General features: G+C 39.9%; 1 protein-coding gene across 1 annotated transcript in view; it reads right to left on the bottom strand.

The window, feature by feature from the left end:
• The window catches only part of KIF26A (kinesin family member 26A), a 163,759-nt gene that overhangs the window by 58,953 nt on the left and 85,985 nt on the right, over nt 1–18,821 (bottom strand). The window contains exon 4 of the mRNA XM_044659913.1: nt 9,282–9,311. Within this exon, the coding sequence (XP_044515848.1) occupies nt 9,282–9,311 (30 nt within the window). The remainder of the gene's footprint in view (nt 1–9,281; nt 9,312–18,821) is intronic.

Here is an 18,821-nt window from a genome sequence, read left to right as displayed (position 1 = left end):
GAAAGAGAAAGAGAAAGAGAAAGAGAAAGAGAAAGAGAAAGAGAAAGAGAAAGAGAAAGAGAAAGAACTGCTTGAAGACTTCCAGTGATGGGAAACTCACTGTGTGACTTTGGAAAAGACCCCTTTTTTGGGGTCTTAGTTTCCAAATCTATAAAATAAGGGAATTAGACTAGAATAATGGTTATCAAGGTGTGATCTGCAGGCCACCTGGGCTAAAACACTTTCAGGGGATTGTTGAGGTCAAAACAATTGTCATAATATTATTTTTGTTCAGTCATTTTCAGTCATGACTAATTCGTTCTGACCTCATTTGGGGTTTTCTTGGTTTTATTTGCCATTTCCTTCTCTACTTCATTTTACAGATGAGGATATTGAGGCCAACAGTTACATGACTTGTCCAGGGTCACACAGCTAGTGTCTGAGACAAGATTTAAACTCAGGAAAATGAGTCTTCCTGACTCCAGGCTCCAGCACTCCATTCACTGAGCCATCTAGCTCGCCCTGGCATAATAATACTAAAATGCAATTTATCTATTAAAATTATCCTCACTTTTCTAACTACATGTTATTTCAAATCTCTCCTGCATATCTCCTGTTTGTACATAGTTGTTCACCATGTCACTTCCCTCATTAGAATGTGAGCTCTTTGAGAGTCAGGATTTGTCTTTTACTGTTCTCAGTATCCTCATTGCTTAGCACTGGGCCTGGCACATAGTATGTACTCAATAAGTTTACTGAATAACTGACTACCTGTATGAAGCCAAATTTTGTTCACATACTTCAAATAAAACAACATATCACAACAGATTGACTGCAGAAACATATTAAAATCCAACTGTCTTCTATTAAGCCAAACATTACAAGATTTGCAAAAATATGCCACTTTTATCACCAAATATTTTTTGGAAGTTGTTTTTCATAAAAATATGTTATTTATGTAATAGGCTTATTATTATTTTAAGCAAATAAATAAATATTTATCTGTTTTAATTTCAAATGTGGTAATTGTCAATAGTCAACCCAAAAACAAAACTTTGGAGGGTCCTTAAATAATTTTAAGAGGGAGTTCTGAAACCAAAGAGTTTTGAGAACCACCAGACTAGACCTCCTATAAGCTTCATTCCAACTCAGAATCTATATGGCAGCCCATTCCAATTTCAAATAAATCTAATTGTTAGGAAAGTGTTTTTTTTTCTTACTTTGAGCCAAAATCTTTCTCTCTGCAACTATCAAAAAGATAGTTACCCATCAGCCTACCCTCTTAGAATCAGGCGGAACAAATCTGATCCCATTTCCCTGTGCAAACTTTTTAGATACTTAAAGAAAGCTCTCCTGTCCCTCCAAATCTTCTCTTCTCCTGGCTAAACATTGCAAGTTTCTCAAACTGACATTCAAATGATACAATCTCCAAACTGTTAACCCTCCTGATCCTCCACTTCTGCACAGTGACTTCCCCTGTGTTCAGATTAGATTCACTAGCTCCTCGGGCTCCTTAACTTTAAAATGAGGGTCCTGAACTAAATAACTTTTGAAGTTCCTCATATATAAGTCTCAAATCAAAGAGAACTTAGAGAAAAATAAAGGCAAATGGCCTTCCCTGGTGCCCAGGGGTGTGCTGGTAAATGTTTAATAACCAGGCTCTCTGAGGTAGACAGAAAATGTAAGTACATACTTTTAACTTTTATCTACATATTAAACCTTCTCAAATGTAGACGATCAACAAAACAATAAATCAAGTCCCAATTTTGTAGCAATTGTTGGCTTCTGAGGTGTAAATGCTCACACACTGAATATTTAAAGTCAGAAGGTCTGGCTCCAGCACAACCCCGGGTGGTCTGGAAGATGGACATTAATCTCTGTAGCAAAGGAGACTTGGGGGGGGGGGGGAGCCAGAAGCAATGGAAAAGCCAGTGCCTAGGAGTAATGTGACAACAGAGCCAGGCCTTAAAAGGAGAAGAGGATTTCCACAGGCAATGATAAGGAGAAGGAATGTGTTAAGGACCATGGGGCAACCTTGTGTGAATACACAAAGGCAGAAGAGAGAGGGCTGAGATTGTGGGAAAATAAATTGTCTGATCTGGCTAGGATGTAAGAATGGTGGGCTAGAATGTATGAAATGGGGCAATGAAGGTGGGTTGAAACCAGATTTTGGAGGGTCTTCAATAAGTAGTATAAGATGGGAACACAAAAATTATAATGGATCAAGAGATAAGATTACGTTAAGTCAGAGAGTTCCAAACTATTTTGATCACACACCCCAATCATGGAAAAATGTTTGCATCAACAACTCCAAAATGTCTATTTACTTATTTATAAATTATGTATATGTACTACTGTACAAAGAATTAAGCATATTATAAAACTTAACGCAAAATGAAAATTAAAAAGCAAAGAGACAAAGTATGTCATCTTAGCAGCCATAGGGAACCACTAAGAATGGAATCAAGGTTAGACTTGAATTTGTAGCGCTGAGAAACACAGACTAAAGAAGGGAGAATAGATTGAGGCAGAGAAACTAAGTAGGATGCAGTTGAAATAATGAAGGCCTGATTTTGTTATTGTTGTTCAGTCATGTCTGACTCTTTGTGATCCCAGTTGGATTTTTCTTAGCAAAGATACTGGCAGCCAGATGACACCATAGATAAGAGTGTTGAGCTTGGAGTTATGATGGATCTAAGTTCAAATCCAGCCTCAGAAACTTCCTAACTGTGTAGCCTTGGGCAAGTCCTTTAACCTCCATTTGCCCCTGGAGAAGGAAATGGCAAATCACTGCAGTATGGTCGCCAGAGGTCCGTGGGGTCACAAAGAGTGGATACATCCAAAATGACAGAACAAAAACAACAGAGAGGAGACAGATGCAAGAGTTGAATGGAGGTAGAAAATGCCAAGATTTGGCAATTGCTTGGATCTGTGGGCTGAGGGAAAGTGAGAAGTCAAGGATAAAGCCAAGATTAAGAATCTAGGGGAGAAACATTATGGGACAATCAAATGTAATTGACTTTGCTACTAAAAGCAATGCAATGATCCAAGACAATTCTGAGGGACTGATGAGGAAGAACCGTGGGAACAGAAATCCAGAAGAAAGCATATGATTTATCCTTGTTTATATGGGTATATGGTTTGGAGCATTGGTTTTAAAAAGTTTACTCTATTACAAAAATGAATAACATGGAAATAGAAAAAAAAAAAAGAATCTAGGGAAGAGGTAGCTAGGTGGATCATTGGATTAAGAGCCAGGCCTATGTTCAAATCTGATCTCAGATATTTCTTAGCTGTTGTGACCCTGGGCAAGTCACTTAACCCCCATTGCCTACCCCTTACCACTCTTCTACCTTGGAACTGATATTTAGTATTGATTCTAAGAAGGAAAGGGTTAATGTATAGTTGGAAAATCTTGAGCCCCTAAAAACTACATTACCCAAACTATATTACCTAGAATGCTTTTCCCTTTGCCCACATTTGCATGGTCATGTTTGTATAAGTTCTAAAGCTCCGCCTCCCCCTTTCTCTTTTGCCCTCTCGAGTGGGCTAAATAGCTAGGTCTCTTACTTTAGTTATTGTTAATAAAATTTTATTAAATATAATACTTTGTTATTGGATATTAATTTTAAAATCCACAGTTAAAAAAAGAATCTAGGTGAAGAGGAAAATGGTGGCTGGCAGCCCAAAAAAACAAGGGAAGAGGGGCAAATTTGGAAGAAAGGTGACTAGTCCAGTTTTGAAAATGTCGAGTTTGAGAGATTTATGAGACATTCAGTTGGGAATTATGTTCATGATGTGAGACTGAAGCTCAGACGAGAGATATGGGATAGAAATATAAATCTAGGAATGGTCTGCATCGAGATGATAATTAAACCCATGGGAACTGATGAAGTCACCAAGTGAAAGAATGTCTAGAACGAAGAGAATTGCTCCCAAGACAGAGCCCTGAAGTACACCCACAGTTAAGGAGAGTGTGTTGAGCTGAGGCTATGAGGCTTCCTGCCAACTGAAAGGAAGATTCAATCAGGGTAAAAACTACAAGTGTTCAGGGACAGACTACAAAGAACTCAGTAGCATGGTCTGTGATCATAGGATCATAGGATTTAGGACGAGAAGAGACTTTAAAGCTTTGTCCATTAAAACTCCTCATTTTGCAGATGAGCAAATAGAGAAAGGAAATTACTTACCCAAGATTCCCCAAGTAATAAATAGCAGAGCTCAGATTAAACTCATATTCAAATTAAGGTCCCCATTCCAAATACTCTGTCAGTTGTATAACACTGGCTCTCACTAAACTCATACTACAACAAAGGGAAATATTTTGCCCTTTTTAGAAAAAAAAGAAAATAGGTTTTGTTTTTTAAAAAGAAGTAATTTCACAGGCAGTTGGCCTTGATGGGTTAAGTAAGGTATTTAATTATGCTAAAAAGAGATCTAAAATGAGCTGTTACAATCTGATGGGTCACTGAGCTGCAAACACAACACTTCCTAATTGGGCCTTGTAATGGGTCTAATGGACCAGAACAGCATCCCATCCTCCATGAAGAGAGAGGGAGGCAGGCACCACAGTTTAACCACAAGAGGAAACTAACTATATCAAGCCAGACCTTGGCAGCAGCAGGAAAAGGAGAAACTGATAATGGCTGGGACCAGGAAAAATGTCCTAGCCACGATGGATCCCAAGAAACATCTAAGCACCAGAGAATTCAGCTTACCCAGGAGCCCAGAGTACAGATTCTCAAGACAAAAGTCCAAAGGTTAGTCAGTGATCCAGTGTTAGGTACAGGCCAGGGGTCCAGAAGGCAAGATATAAGTAGCAAAGACTAGGGATTATCTAATAAATGTGGTCAGGAAAAGACAAGGAGTCACCAATATTAAACAGCATCCTATATGTAGTATGTAGTGGATAGAGTGCGAGGCTTTGAGTCAGGGGGATCAGACTCCTCTTTGAGTTCAAATCTGACCTCAGACATCTCCTATCTGTGTGATCCTAGGCAAATCACTTATCCCTGTTGGCCTCAGTTTCCTAATCTGTAAAATGAGCTGGAGAAGGAAATGGCAAACCACTTCAGTATCTTTGCAAAGAAAACCATAAATGGAGTCACAAGGAGTTGGACAAGACTGAAAAATCTGTACTAGTCATTCAATACGTAGCAATCTCTATTGCTATGGTGCTCCTAACCTTATACAGCATTTTTTATTAAAAAAAATTTTAACACTTTCTCATAACAATTTAATGCAAATATTACTGTCCCATTTTACAAAGAACGAAACCAAGGGTCAGAGAAGTTCTTCAAGGTCATACCTTTGGTATTAGAAGCATGAATGGAACCCAGATCATCAGACTTTTAAGACCAAGGCTCTTTTAAGTATGCCATTGGCCTCACAATAGATGTTCGTGGATGTTGGAAATGATAAGAAATGGGAAAGCAGGAAGTACCAACATTTTATTCTAGTGTAATCAACAAGCATTTACCAAACATCCAGTTTGTTCCAGTGCTTGTACTAAATTTCAAAATCTATAAGAAAGGTTGGCCCCTTCTTCCTGATTTCGGGTATCCCTTCCATATGATGGGGTGGGACAGGTAGAAGTATGGCATTCCTGAGATCTGGGAAATCCACGTAAAATGTTTTGGTCCTCCCTCATACCAGAGAAGAAGTCTCAATTATTTTTCTTTTATGAGGTGTAAAATTTGGGCTAAGTAATTGGTCATAGGCTATATGTAAGTCAATGTTAAGTAAAAATACTGTATGAAAAAGAGAATTTTCAGACTTATTTCATATTTTAAGTTTCTTTTTCATAGTTTTTTACTTTATATTTATTTTAACTTAAAAAATTATACATATTTATGGTATTCAAAGATAAAATATGTTGAAATTATGCTGTACTAGACATATGTTTTATGCATTTCTGAATTTCTAAACTTTTTCTGGGTCATCTGCTGGCCTTTGTGAGTCATCTGTGGCTTCTCCAAAACTCCTAAAAAATTTCCATTTAATTTCTTATGCTGATCCAAGATATATGGGAACCATGATGGGGGCAATCATGATGTGGAAGGGATACCTGTATTTACATGTATAAAAGAAGGCTCTTCCCTTATCTCTATATCTGTATAAACTAAAGTCCCATCTCTCTATCCCACCCCCTTCTTCATATCTTCTCTCAATGACTGACCATCACAATTTAACACTTTATTATGGTCTTCCTCTCCACTTCCTCCAATTAGATTTTGAGGTTGGAGACCAGATATTCTCCTCTATCTTACCCCCATCCCTATCCCACCCCTCAATGTCTAACAGGCAGATAAATGGTATTCATGAAGAGTGGTTGATTGAAAGTCACTGTAGTATAGAAAAGAGCACTGGGACTAGTATAACAGACAAGCCATTTCATAACTCTAAAACTCAGTTTCCCTTTATATAAATTAGGGATAACAATCAATCCCTGGTCTAATCTACCTCACAAGGAAGCTGAAGACTCAAATAAGCTAGGTGTTAGACTCTGGAGCAAGTCACTTCTTCTCTAACCTTGAGTTTTCTCTCTTATAAAGTGAGAGGATTGGACCAGATAATCTCCGAGGGCCCTTTGGCCCTTAAAATCTTATGAGTCATAGAGATAAAGGATGTATAAACACTTTTCAAACTCAAAAGGGCAGTTACCACAATAAGAAAGGTGGGATAATTAAGGGCTTTGGGAGGAAGGCAGCCACTCTTATAGCCAGCCCTGAAAAGGGACTCCCTTCCCACCCTAGCGTGGGTCTTCTGGGCAAGTAATGGGAGAGAACTTCTGCTCTCTATACAGCAGGGAAAGGGAAAAAAGAGAATAAGAATTTAGATACAAGAGCATCAGGCACTAGGATAAAACGCTTTACAAATACCTCATTTGATCCTCACAACCACCCTGTATTTTACAACATCCCTCATTTTACAGTTGAGGAAACTGAGGCAGATGGAGGTTAAGTGATTTGCCCAAGGTCATCTAGCTAGTTAGCATCTGAGGCTGGATCTCATGTCTTCCTACTTCTAAGCATGGTACCATATCCATTGTGCTAAGTAGCTGCCTTAAGTACAACAACTACAAAGATGATTTTTCTTAAAGGAATCAGAGAACCAAATGAAAACTATTTGAGGCAGAGCAGAATAGCCCTTGGGGGCATTTGGTTTTCCTGGCTAGCTTTCTCCCATGTCTGGGCTTGTGTTTCTTTGTGGTGGGTGTGTGGGTGTGTGTTCCTAAGGAAGTACTGGGTTTATTAGTGATTAATCTGTGCCACATGGCCAATGACAGGGCCTAACACCTAGCTCATCTGAGCCATCAACTGCTCTGTGAGGTAGATTGGAACAGAGATTATTGTCCCTAATTTATAGAGAGAAAAACTGAGGTTTAGAATTACAAAACAACTTGTTCAGTCACACAACTAGTAAAAAGAAGAGCCTGTAGTAGAACCCAGTGTTTTTTCTAGCTAACCTACAGTGTCTTTCAATCAACCACTGGAAAGAGCAGTTACCACAATAAGAAAGGCAACAAAATTAAGGGCTTTGGGGAGGCGAAGGCAGCCACTCTTACAGAGAGCCCTGAAAAGGAGCTACCTTCCTTCCTTAGTGTGGGTCTGCAGGGCAAATAATGAGAAAGAACTTTTGGCCCTCTATAGAGCAGGGAAAGGGAAAGAAGAGAATAACAATTTATGTACAATTTTTTTTAATTCAACAAACATTTAAGTTACCTACTATATGTCAAGAACAATACTAGACACTGGAGATGAAAAGATCAAAATGAACCAAACCTTGTCCTCAAGGAACTTACATTCTATTAGGAAGAAGCAAATTCGAAACATATAAGTAAATACAAAATGGATATAAATTTTGGTACTAGCAGTAAGGCAGTAAGAAAGATCTCTTATTGGAGGTAGCACTTGAGTTAAAACTGTCAAGGGAGCTTGGGGCTCTCAAGAAGAGGAGAGAGAATGTTTCAGGAAGAGAAAACTCTGCAAGGAGATAGGAGATCTCTGTGCACAGAGACTGGGGACGTAATGTGAGGTATGGAAAACAGCAAACTTTAAAATGTCCTTCTGAAACTTAAATTCCATTCCCTCTTCATGAGAGCCAAGTCAGTGTTTCCAACTGAGATGCCCTATTACGCCTAGAGAAAGCATAATTCCTAAGGACATTTTGAACTTTTCAGACATTTCTTCTGAAATGAAGATGCTACACCCAGAGCTTTCAATTATATCCACAGAATGCAAATGTAACATGATACCTTTAGAGATTCCAGAGAAGCCAACCATGCAACAAGAAAGCCAGAGGGGCCAGCTATATGGCACAGTAGATAGAGTATTGGAGTTAGGAAGACCCAGGTTTAAATCTGGCCTCAGACACTTCATAGTCATGTGTTCCTGGATAAGTCACTTAACTCCAATTGCTTAGCCCTTGTAACTCTTACTTAGAATCGATACTAAGACAAGAGGGAGGGAGGGAGGGAGGGAAGAAGGGAGGGAAGAAGGGAGGGAAGGAAGGAAGGAAGGAAGGAAGGAAGGAAGGAAGGAAGGAAGGAAGGAAGGAAGGATAATAGAGAGCGACAAGAAGATGCAGATTCAAGTTCTGTCTCCAATAGATACTGTTGTGATATCCTGAGCGGGTCTTTAAAGAGAGCGAGGAAGGAAGGAAGCAAGGAAGGAAGGAAGAAGAAAGGAAGGAAGCAAGGAAGGAAAGAAGGATAATAGAGAGCGACAAGAAGATGCAGATTCAAGTTCTGTCTCTAATACAAACTGTTGTGGGATGCTGAGAGGGTCTTTAAAGAGACAACTCTAAGAATATAAATGGCAACCTCAAAGAGCAGATGGTTAAGACCTCCCTTCACAGGAAGACTATTCAATTTTTTTTAATAGCTATGTTGTTTTTTGGGGTTTTTTTTCTGAGAATTAAATGTCAATAACACAATAAAAGGAATGAGTGTAAACTGTTTGATAGCTATAAACAACTCAAGAAGCCTTCAAGATGTCCCCAAGCTGGGCAAGGAAGGGGAGCCTGGACCAGAGTAAGGTTCCAAGAAGTTAGAGGGGATAAAGGAACTAAGGGAACATTCAATTCAATTCAATATTTCTTAAGTAGCTATATGCTAGGCACTGTACTAGGCACAGAAACACAAAGACAAAAAAGAAAATGGTCCTGCCTTCAAGGATCTTATACTCTCCTGGAGAGGGGGGAATAACAGGAATACAGATAAAAAAATTTTTAATTGACAAAGTAAATACCAAGTAGTTTCAAGGTGAGAAGCACAGACAAATGAGGCATTCAGGAAAGACTTCAAGTAGAAGGTGGCCCTGTTGCTAGGTCTTGAATAATAATAATAATTATTATTATTACTATAATTCACTGCTGTGTGATTTTAATGACCTGAGAGAAGACTTGAGAAAATGTACTTCCTTCCCTTCTTTGTAGAGGTGTGGAATATTGCATGTATTGTCATGCACAGTTGATGAATTAGTTGGTGTTTTGTTTTGTTTTTTAATTGTTTGTTACATTAAAGTTCCCAGGTATCTCCCTCCCACTAGAGAAGGCATCCTTTGACTCTTTCTTTCTCCCTGCCTTCTCTGTCTCTCTGTCTCTCTATATAAACACATACTCTAGGTATATACAAACATATACATGTGGGTATATAAGTGTGTATATATATCTCAATCATGTTTATTTATATTTATCAGTTCTTTCTCTAAAGGTAGATATTTACATTTATCCTACAAACAATATTTTTGCTACTGTAGATAATGTTCTCTTGATTCTCTTCATTTCACTCTTCATAATTTCATGTAAGTCTTTCTGTGTTTTCTTTTAAATTAAGCTGCTGGTTGATTTTGTCAAACTAGCCTTATTCTACTTTCTTTTTTAATTTTTGTTACAAAAGAGAGTTACAGAGTCACAGTTACAAAGTAGTGGCAGAAGGGGCAACTTAGGTGGCTCAGTGGATAGAGAACCAGGCATGGAGACCAGAGGTCTGAGTTCAAATTTGACCTCAGCCATTTCCAGGCCCTGTGACCCTGGGCAATTCACTTTACCCCAATTGCCTAGCCCTTACTGCTCTTCTGCATTTAAATTGATACTTAGCATCAATTCTGAGACAGAAGGTAAGGGGTTTTTTTTTTTAGTGATATATTCAGAAATGAAGGTGAGGTGAAAACAACAGATTGTCATTAAACACAAGATTGAAAATAATCATTATTCACATCTAGAATTCTGCAGTACTCCAACAGGTGGATAGGTAGTCTTACTTTCTGCATACAGTACATTAAGTTTAAAACTGAGGCTCTCTGAAGGGATGTTGTGATGTCAGGAAGCATCAGAGCTGAAACTGAGCCTCAGGTCTTACAAGCCCCTTCCAGCACTTCCTACCATACCGGGTTACATCCAAATAGATAAGAGTATGGGAAAAGTTTTCTTTAAAAAGTGTGGGGGGTGGGGGGGAGGGAGTGGTAGACCATAAACAAGGAAGGGCCAAGTGGAGAACAGCTAGGTGGCACAATGAAGAAAGTGCTGGGGTGTGAAGTCAGGAGTGCTCATCTTCCTGAGTTCAAATCTAGCCTCCAACATTTACTAGCTGCATAATCCTGGACAAGTCACTTAATTCTGCTTGCCTCAGTTTCCTCATCTGTAAAAAGAGATGGAGAAGGAAATGGGCAATCACTCTAGTAATTAGGTGACTTTCCCAGGGTCACAGAGTCAAATATGTCTAAGAGACAGGACTTAAACATGTCCTCCTTTCTGACTTCAAAGTGTTCCTCTTTTACATCCACTACAATAGAGATGTCAAACACATTCTGCATGCCACTGCCACCCCCAACACTACAGAGTGTAACAGGAACAAAATTAAAAGTAATTGGGAATCGTTTAACAAAATGAATTAAGATACAATAAAATAAAACATAGATAATGTTAATTTGTGGTCTTCTAAGTCAATATGCAGCCCAGAGGGATCCATTTTAATTTAAGTTTGATACCCCTACACTATAACACATCGGAGATATAATACTGATGCTTTAAAATGTTTTTTTAATCATAACAGATTTACTTTTAATTAATCACAAAAATTAATTAAAAATTTTAATCACAATTACCTGACATGGAAAATAGTAATACTTATCCAATCCCAATAACTATCATAGAATGTTTTAGGCCAGGCCTGGCCCAGGCCAGTCCAGTATTTCAGGTTCAGCATTAGAATAAAATGTGCTACTTAGGGGGCAGCTGGAGCAGTGGATTGAGACCCAAGCCTAGAGACAGGAGGTCCCAGGTTCAAATCTGACCTCAGACACTTTCCAGCTATGTGACCCTGGGTAAGTCACTTGACCCCCATTGCCTAGCCCTTACCACTCTTCTGCCTTGGAACCAATACACATTATTGACTCCAAGATAGAAGGTAAGGGTTTAAAAAAACAAACAAACAAATAAATAAATAAAGTGTGCTACTTGTAGACCATCTAACTTTTTTTTTTTTAATTTTTGTTAATCCCTTGCCTTCTGTCTTAGTACCAATTCTAAGACAGAACAGCAGCAAGGGCTAAGCAATTGGAGTTAAGTGACTTGCCTAAGGACACACAGATAGGAAGTGGTTAGGCAAAAATTTGAACCCAGGACTTCCCATCTCTAGGCCTGGAGCTCAATCCATTGTTCTACCTAGCTGCCCCTAGACCCAGATTCAAGTTTCTGTCTCCAACACATACTTGTGAGAGACCCTGGGCATGTGGGCAATTTTAAAAAGGAAATTTACTTAGCAAATCATTTCAGGACCTCACTTATCTTGATCCATAAAATGATGAGTTTGGGCCAGATGAATCTCCAAGGTCCCTTCTCATTAAATTCCGTGTCCCTTACCATATCTGCACCTGGAAAGCACTTTGAACATGGAAACAAAATATCAGAGTTTGAGTTTCTCTTCTGACTTACAAATAAGTTATTTCTCCTTTCTGGGCCAGAGCCTAATTCACCTGTCAAGTGAGGAGTCTGGACTAAATGATCTTTAATGGCCCTTCCAGCTCTAATATTCTGTGATTCTGGGGATTTAGGGTGGACACAGTACACATTCGGGAACTATTGTAGATATCTGAGCAGATGTGAGAAATAACTGCTTGGGGATTTCAGGTCTTTGCAGAGATCCAGCAAGGACATTTCCATCTGACTATTAAACTGAGGCAGGGGGCAGGGAGGAGAGGGACATGATGACCTACTTTGATTGAATTCTACTCATAAACCAGTCATCTGTTGAATCATTTAAGTTTCCAGATACAAGGTTCCAAGCATCCCTGAGTAAATGATAGAGCTAGAATTCAAATCCACTTCTGTCTCTGTCCAAGTCCTGCACTCATTCTACAACATAGCAATCTCTTCCCAGCTGCCCTGAGCTAGACTTGAGCAAGTCATTTCTCTTCTTGTCTATAACATGTAGATAATGTTTGCATTCTCCATCTCCTATCTAGTAAAGCCCTTCCCTTCAGTGCTAGGACCTAGTAGCACCCCTCTGTTACAGGGTCATAGATGAAGCCCCAGCTGGGATCTCAACTGTGACCGAAGGACCCAAGAGCTCTGGACTGTTTGATCTCACAAGACTGCTACCAAAGCAAGGAATGTCCAGCTTAAGATCATTCACCTATATTCAGGGGAAAGAATGCTAAGCAAAGGAGGCAGCCAGAGATTCCTCTAGGCTATAACTGCTATGTATAAGCAGTTGTCATTTCTGCCCGAGTTGGGTTAACAGGAAAGACAGACAGAGACAGACAGAGAGAAAGGGAGAGAGAGAGAATTAAGAGAGAGCGAGAAAGGGACAGAGAGAAGAAGAGAGGGAAAGAGAAAGAAAGAGAAAGAAAGAGAAAGAGGAGGAGGAGGAAGAGTTAAAGAAGGAGAAAGAGAAGGAGAAAGGGAAAGGGAAAGAGAAAGAGAAAGAGAAAGAGAGAGAGAGAGAGAGAGAAAGAGAGAGAGAGAGAGAGAGAGAGAGAGAGAGAGTTATATAGTTCAAAATTCCAGGAAGATCAGAAGCAATCTCTCCCCTTTAAGTTGACATTGTCCTGTCCAATTGTCCTCAGTAAGTCAACGGTAGTGCCTCCTTTTGCACATTTGCCTTCATTCTAATTCCATAAGTGGAATCTCCTAAAAATGATCAAATATTCATTGTCTCTTCGAGTAACACCCCCAGTGCCTTGTACCAAAAAGTACCAAAACATTACAGTTTGTAATCCTCCACAATGCCACATTAGAAATTTCCAAGTGGTTCATCCATCTTAGTTCTTGCACAATTTCAAAATTATAACATCTAGGGAAGGGTCAAGTCTAATCATTTGATTCTTACAAATACTATGGGAGGTTGGTAGTACAAATATAGGATCAGAGTATCCTGGTTCATAGATTTAGGGCTCAAAGGGACCCAAGGGGTCATGTAGACTGACCCTATCATGGGCATCTAGATAGAGTGCTGGACATGGAATCAAGAAGATGAGAAAATGTTTCATTTTGGGTTCCTAAATTCCTAGCACATAACAAGGGCCTGGCACATGTTAGGAACTTAATAAATATTCGTTGTTAAACTCAATGAAAAGGCTGCCTAAAGTCAGAAAGCTCAGAAGCTACAGAGTAAACATTCCATCTCAGCTCTTCTGATTCCAAGCCCAGAACTCTGCCCTATACAGTGATGTTTCCCAGCCTAGCTCATCAGTAAAAAGCCCCTTCCCTGCATTCACTGCTATACCTCACCAGGGTTTGAGGAGAAGGAAAGAAAATAATATATGTAAAGGGCTTTGTAAAACTGGGAGTGCCACAGAAAAATTGCCTGCTACTATTATTCCCCTGGATGTAAATTTGCAAAGTGTTCAAGCATTAGAGAAATGTGAATTATCATTGACTATTATTCTTATTTTGCTAGAAAAAAAATCCAAAATGAAAAAGTCAAGGTCTCAGAAAGGAAATCAAGCAAAATTAATTCATCTGAAGCCAAAGGAAAACACCCCCTGCATTTGTCAATTACCCTGACTTCCCTGAGCTGGGAATATCTGCAGCCCAACTTTGTACTCCAGAGCTCTCTTTCCCCGGGTTTCCATTAAATTCTAAACAGGCACAATTTAATCAAGTTTAACAAGCCGGAAGGAGGGGACGCCTCTTGAGCTCGCTGCACACTCCCGGAATCTGCATCACTGTCATCCCAAACTCCTGGTTTTCCGTTGATGCTTTTAAACACTTGTTTCTATGGTAACTTTACAAGGTCAGAGCACGGGAGGCAGGGGGTGGGGGTGAGGGTGGAGTTAGCTCAGCAAGACAAAAGGCGGCCTGGAGTGGCCTGGGCTGCCTGAATTTGAAATCAAAAGGAGGTCAGGCTGGGAAGAGTCAGAAATGTCATCTAGCCCAGCCTCCTTCGCTTCAGAAAAGGAAACTGAGGGACGGGAGAAACCAGACAGAAAACCGCACTTGGGAGGAGAAAGGACTGGCCCACAAGGTCATATTACAATTCAGTGACAGAACTAAGGCTAGACGAATCATAGGGATGAATAATTCCTACTGCCAATACCCCTGGGCACTTACAAAGCACTTTTTGCACAATCCTGAAAGGTGGGTTATTGTTGTTTAGTTATTTGTCACTTGTGCCCAACTCTTAGTGAGCCCATTGGTGCTTTTCTTGGCAAAGATACTGGAGTGGTTTGTCATCTCCAGCTTATTTTACACATGAGGAAACTGAGGCCAACAGGGATAAGTGATTTTCCCAGGGTCTCAGAGCTAGGAAGTGTCTGAACATGAGGTGGATCATGCTCATATAACTATAACCATCTCACAGATGAGGAAGCTGGGCTTCAGATAGGTAAAGTTTCAAAGTTAGTAGTTTCCCAAGCCGGGATGAACCGATGTCTCCTCACTCAAATCTGTGTCTTTCTTGTTGTCCCCCACATTCAACAATCCATTTCCCATTCCATTTTTTGCTTAGGGCTGATCCCCATCCCAGGAACACACTCCTGCCTCACTTCTGTCTATCAGAATCCCAATTCCCTTCAATATTCCAGCAGCAACTCTCACACAAGGTCTTTGCTGATTTATCCCAGGTTGCTTGTGCCTCCCCATCAAGACTGTCTTGTACTTATTTTGTGTATACTTTTAAGCATTGGCTTGGGAGTCAAGGGACCTGGGTTCAAATCCTACTTTTGATTCTTAGTACCTGTGAGACCAACAAGTCACTCAACTCCATGGATCTCAGTTTTTGTGCCTGCAAAATGAGTGAGTAGGACTAGATGGCCTCTGATGGGCCTTATACCTTTAAATCTATGCTGTTCTCCTGCCTTTAGAATGTAAGCTCCTTAGCAACGCACCGATCTGGGGTAATCCTGAAAGACATGACAGGGAATACTGTAGGAGAAAGAACTGTAGGAGTCATCCTTCACATCAGTGTGTATGAGTTTGTTCTTATAATGACCAATATGGAAATGTGTTTTGCATGACAATAAAAAAGAATGTAAGTTCCTTAAAAGAAGGGATTACTTCATTCTTTGTATGTGTATCCCTAGTGCCTGGCATATAGTTAGGCAAATAATAATTGTTTGTTGATCCACTGATTAATTGATAACTCTCTTTCCATTTAACTAGGTCTCCAGGCTCAATCCAGGACTCAGCAAACACCTCTCAGCATCTAGTTGGCATAGTGAATATAATACCTGATAGTCAGGCAGAAAATCTGAGTTCAAATCTAGCCTTAGACACATACTAACAGTATGACCCTGGGTAAGTCACTTAACCCTGTTTGCCTCAGTTTCCTCATCTGTAAAAAGAGCTAGAGAAAGAAATGGCCAACCACTCCAGTGTCTCTGCCAAGAAAACCCCAAATAGGATCGTGGAGAGTTGGACATGACTGAACAACAATTCCTATGGCAAGCCACTCCAGTCTCTTTGCCAAGAAAACCTCAAATGGGTTCACAGAGAGTGAGATACCACTGACCAACAACAAGGACTCTATACCTGTTGCCTTATTAATCACAGATCCTAAGAACTAGAGGGTGGCCCATCTCGTTAAGTCTTATTACACAAAGGAGGAACCCGAAGTTCAGGGAAGAATTAGAGAAACTTGCCCAAATTAACATAGCTGGTGAGCAGCGAGATAAGGACTCCAGCCCTCTACTTCTAAGCCCAAACTGCAATGTTTGGTGCATCAGACTACAACGCCATTGAAGAAGGACCATTCATGTCCCAGGAAAACACACAAGACTGCAGCTCAAGCCTACTCCTCTCCATGCATGCTGTACTCTAGCCACACTGGTCCTTTTTCTGATTGACAATGCATTGTGCATTCCTCCTATCTTTGCACAGTCTCTTCTCTATATCTGGCATGCCCTTCCTCCTCCACCTTCAAACAACCTTGCCCTTCTATTAAATTTCATCTCTTTAGTCTTTGTCCAGAGTATAGTCAATTGTCCAGAGTATAGTTAACTGAGAGTGAGCAAAATATCAAAGTAGAAATAGCCTTGGGCTGGGAGTCCGGAGACCTGGACCTGTATCATAGCTATGGTCCTTAATCAGAGTACTTAGTTGCGTACCATGGATGCAAATCACATACACTGTGCTCTATGCATTATAGATGTCCCTTTGCTTGACTGCAGGGTCCATAAGAGCATCTTATTCAAATTATGTATCCAGTGTAGTATCTAGGTGTGCTATGCACACAGGAGATGCTACAAGTTTGATGGCTCCATCAATCCATCTTGGAATGGATCACTTATGCCACCAAGGATGGGGAATCTCAAGAAAGTTTAAGAAATTTTAGTGTTTTTTTCTTTTGTTAGTATCTTTGTTTTTACATCACCTTCATTTTCAAATAAATCCCTCCCTTAACCATTAAGAAAGATTTTTTTTCAAAAAGCAGCTTAGCAAAACTAACCAATACATCCATGACTCTGAAAGTAGATGCTACGTTTTATACTCATAGTCCCCCATCTCTAAAAAAGGGGAAGAGTGAGAGACTCTTTGTTGTTGTTGTTAAATGTTGAATCATTTTCTTTCAATCATGAACCCATTTGGGGTTTTCTTCATAATGATACTGAAGTGGTTTGCCATTTCCTTCTCTAGCTCATTTTACAGATGAGGAAACTGAGGCAAATAGAGTTCAATGACTTGCTCAGGTTCACACAACTAGTAAGTGTCTGAAGCCAGATATGAACTCAAGGAGATAAGACTTTCTGACTCCAGACCCAGAGCTCTATCCAATGCTAATTTCTCAAATCCTTACATATTCATTATAATCATATACCATTTTTAAAAGGTTTTTTGGTTCTTCTTCTTCCCATTCATGTTGCAGTTGGCATTTTGTATACTATTTCCTGCCTTTATTTACTTCCCTCTGCATCTTCTTATATGTCTTCTCACACTTTTCTAATGTAGTTGTTTTTTTTTCAAACCTTTAACTTCCATCTTAAAAGTATTGGTTCCAAGGCAAAAGAGCAGTAAAGGGCCAGGCAATGGGGATTAAGTGGCTCTTCCAGTGTCTCACAGCTAGGAAATGTCTGAAGCCAAAATTGAACCTGTAGGCCTGGTTCTCAGTCCACTGAGTCACCTAGCTATCCCAAATTAGTGTAATATTTTACAGAATAGTAATATTCCATCACATCCTCATACCACAATTTATTTAACAATTTGTAAATTAACGGGCACTTGCTTTGTTTTCAATGATTGCAATAGCAAAACGTGATGCTATGAATATCTGACATGCCATTTCTTTCTGGCTTGAGGTACATCCCAAGGCCTTCTATGCCTCCAGGTTAGAGGGTATGGATATTTTAGTCACTTTGAATACCTTTTCTAAAGTCAGTTGACATCAAGGCCTGAAATCCCATCCGGATGAGTACTGGCTCACTACAGATGCTTCCATAAGTCCCTAGGCACCAAAGGAGGCTTTAAAATGGAAAATTAACTTGGTACTAGGAAATTGGCTCTGGGACTCGTCGCTGCTTCCACTGGCTGATAAAGCATCCAGGTTTTGATTTTATCATCATGATGTCCCCAACCCTCTCTACCACGAGCCTGGCACATGGCTCTGGCAGCTAGCTACCAGGCATTTCGGGCACCTTCGGTGAACAATGGCCAGAGCCATCCCATGATAATACACACACCAAACTCCATCCTGAGCTTCCGGCAGCTAATTGGGGCATCGGATGCACAGAACAAGAGTCCATTAGTCATTTAGTGGTTGTACTAATATTGTTCTCTGGCTCAGTGGCACTTTCATTAGCCCAGCATGGAGAGAGGATGGTCTCATCATATGCTCAGTCACAGCACAATCAGGGCTGGCCCCCTCCTCTCCCCACATCCCTAACGTTGATAAGGTGTCTCTGCTCTCAGCAGAACCTCGGCTGTGGCCAATAATTCACAGACAATCTAATGACCCAATGCTTATCGGGGCCCACGCAGGGCTGCTAATAGGAGAGTGACCTCTAGTTTATATGTGCCATTACTGTTCATTAGCGATAATTACATTCTTTTAATCCACAATGCACATACATGCAGACAGGGGAAGCAGGATTCACTGCTCAGACCCAGCAAAGAAAGGGACATTTTAAAGCAAGTCTCTGACAAATGCACAAAGGGTGATGGAAAATTGAAAAGTCCTCTGGTCAAAAGGAAGCCTACAAGGTCATTTCATTCAGGCTCCTGCCTTTATTTAGCATTACACTCATTATCAAGGATAATAATAACAATAATGTTCAGAACAGAACTAGAAGTCTAGATCCCCGCTTTATTTTATTTATATATATAATATATATAATTTGGTTTATCTTATTTATAGACATATATATCATATATATATGTGTGTGTATATATATATATATGTGTGT

Source organism: Gracilinanus agilis, chromosome 2 (genome assembly GCF_016433145.1).
Source record: "Gracilinanus agilis isolate LMUSP501 chromosome 2, AgileGrace, whole genome shotgun sequence".
NCBI classification, from domain to species: Eukaryota; Metazoa; Chordata; class Mammalia; order Didelphimorphia; family Didelphidae; genus Gracilinanus; species Gracilinanus agilis.
The sequence above is the reverse complement of the archived record's forward strand: the minus strand, read 5'-3'. Positions and strand labels throughout refer to the sequence as shown.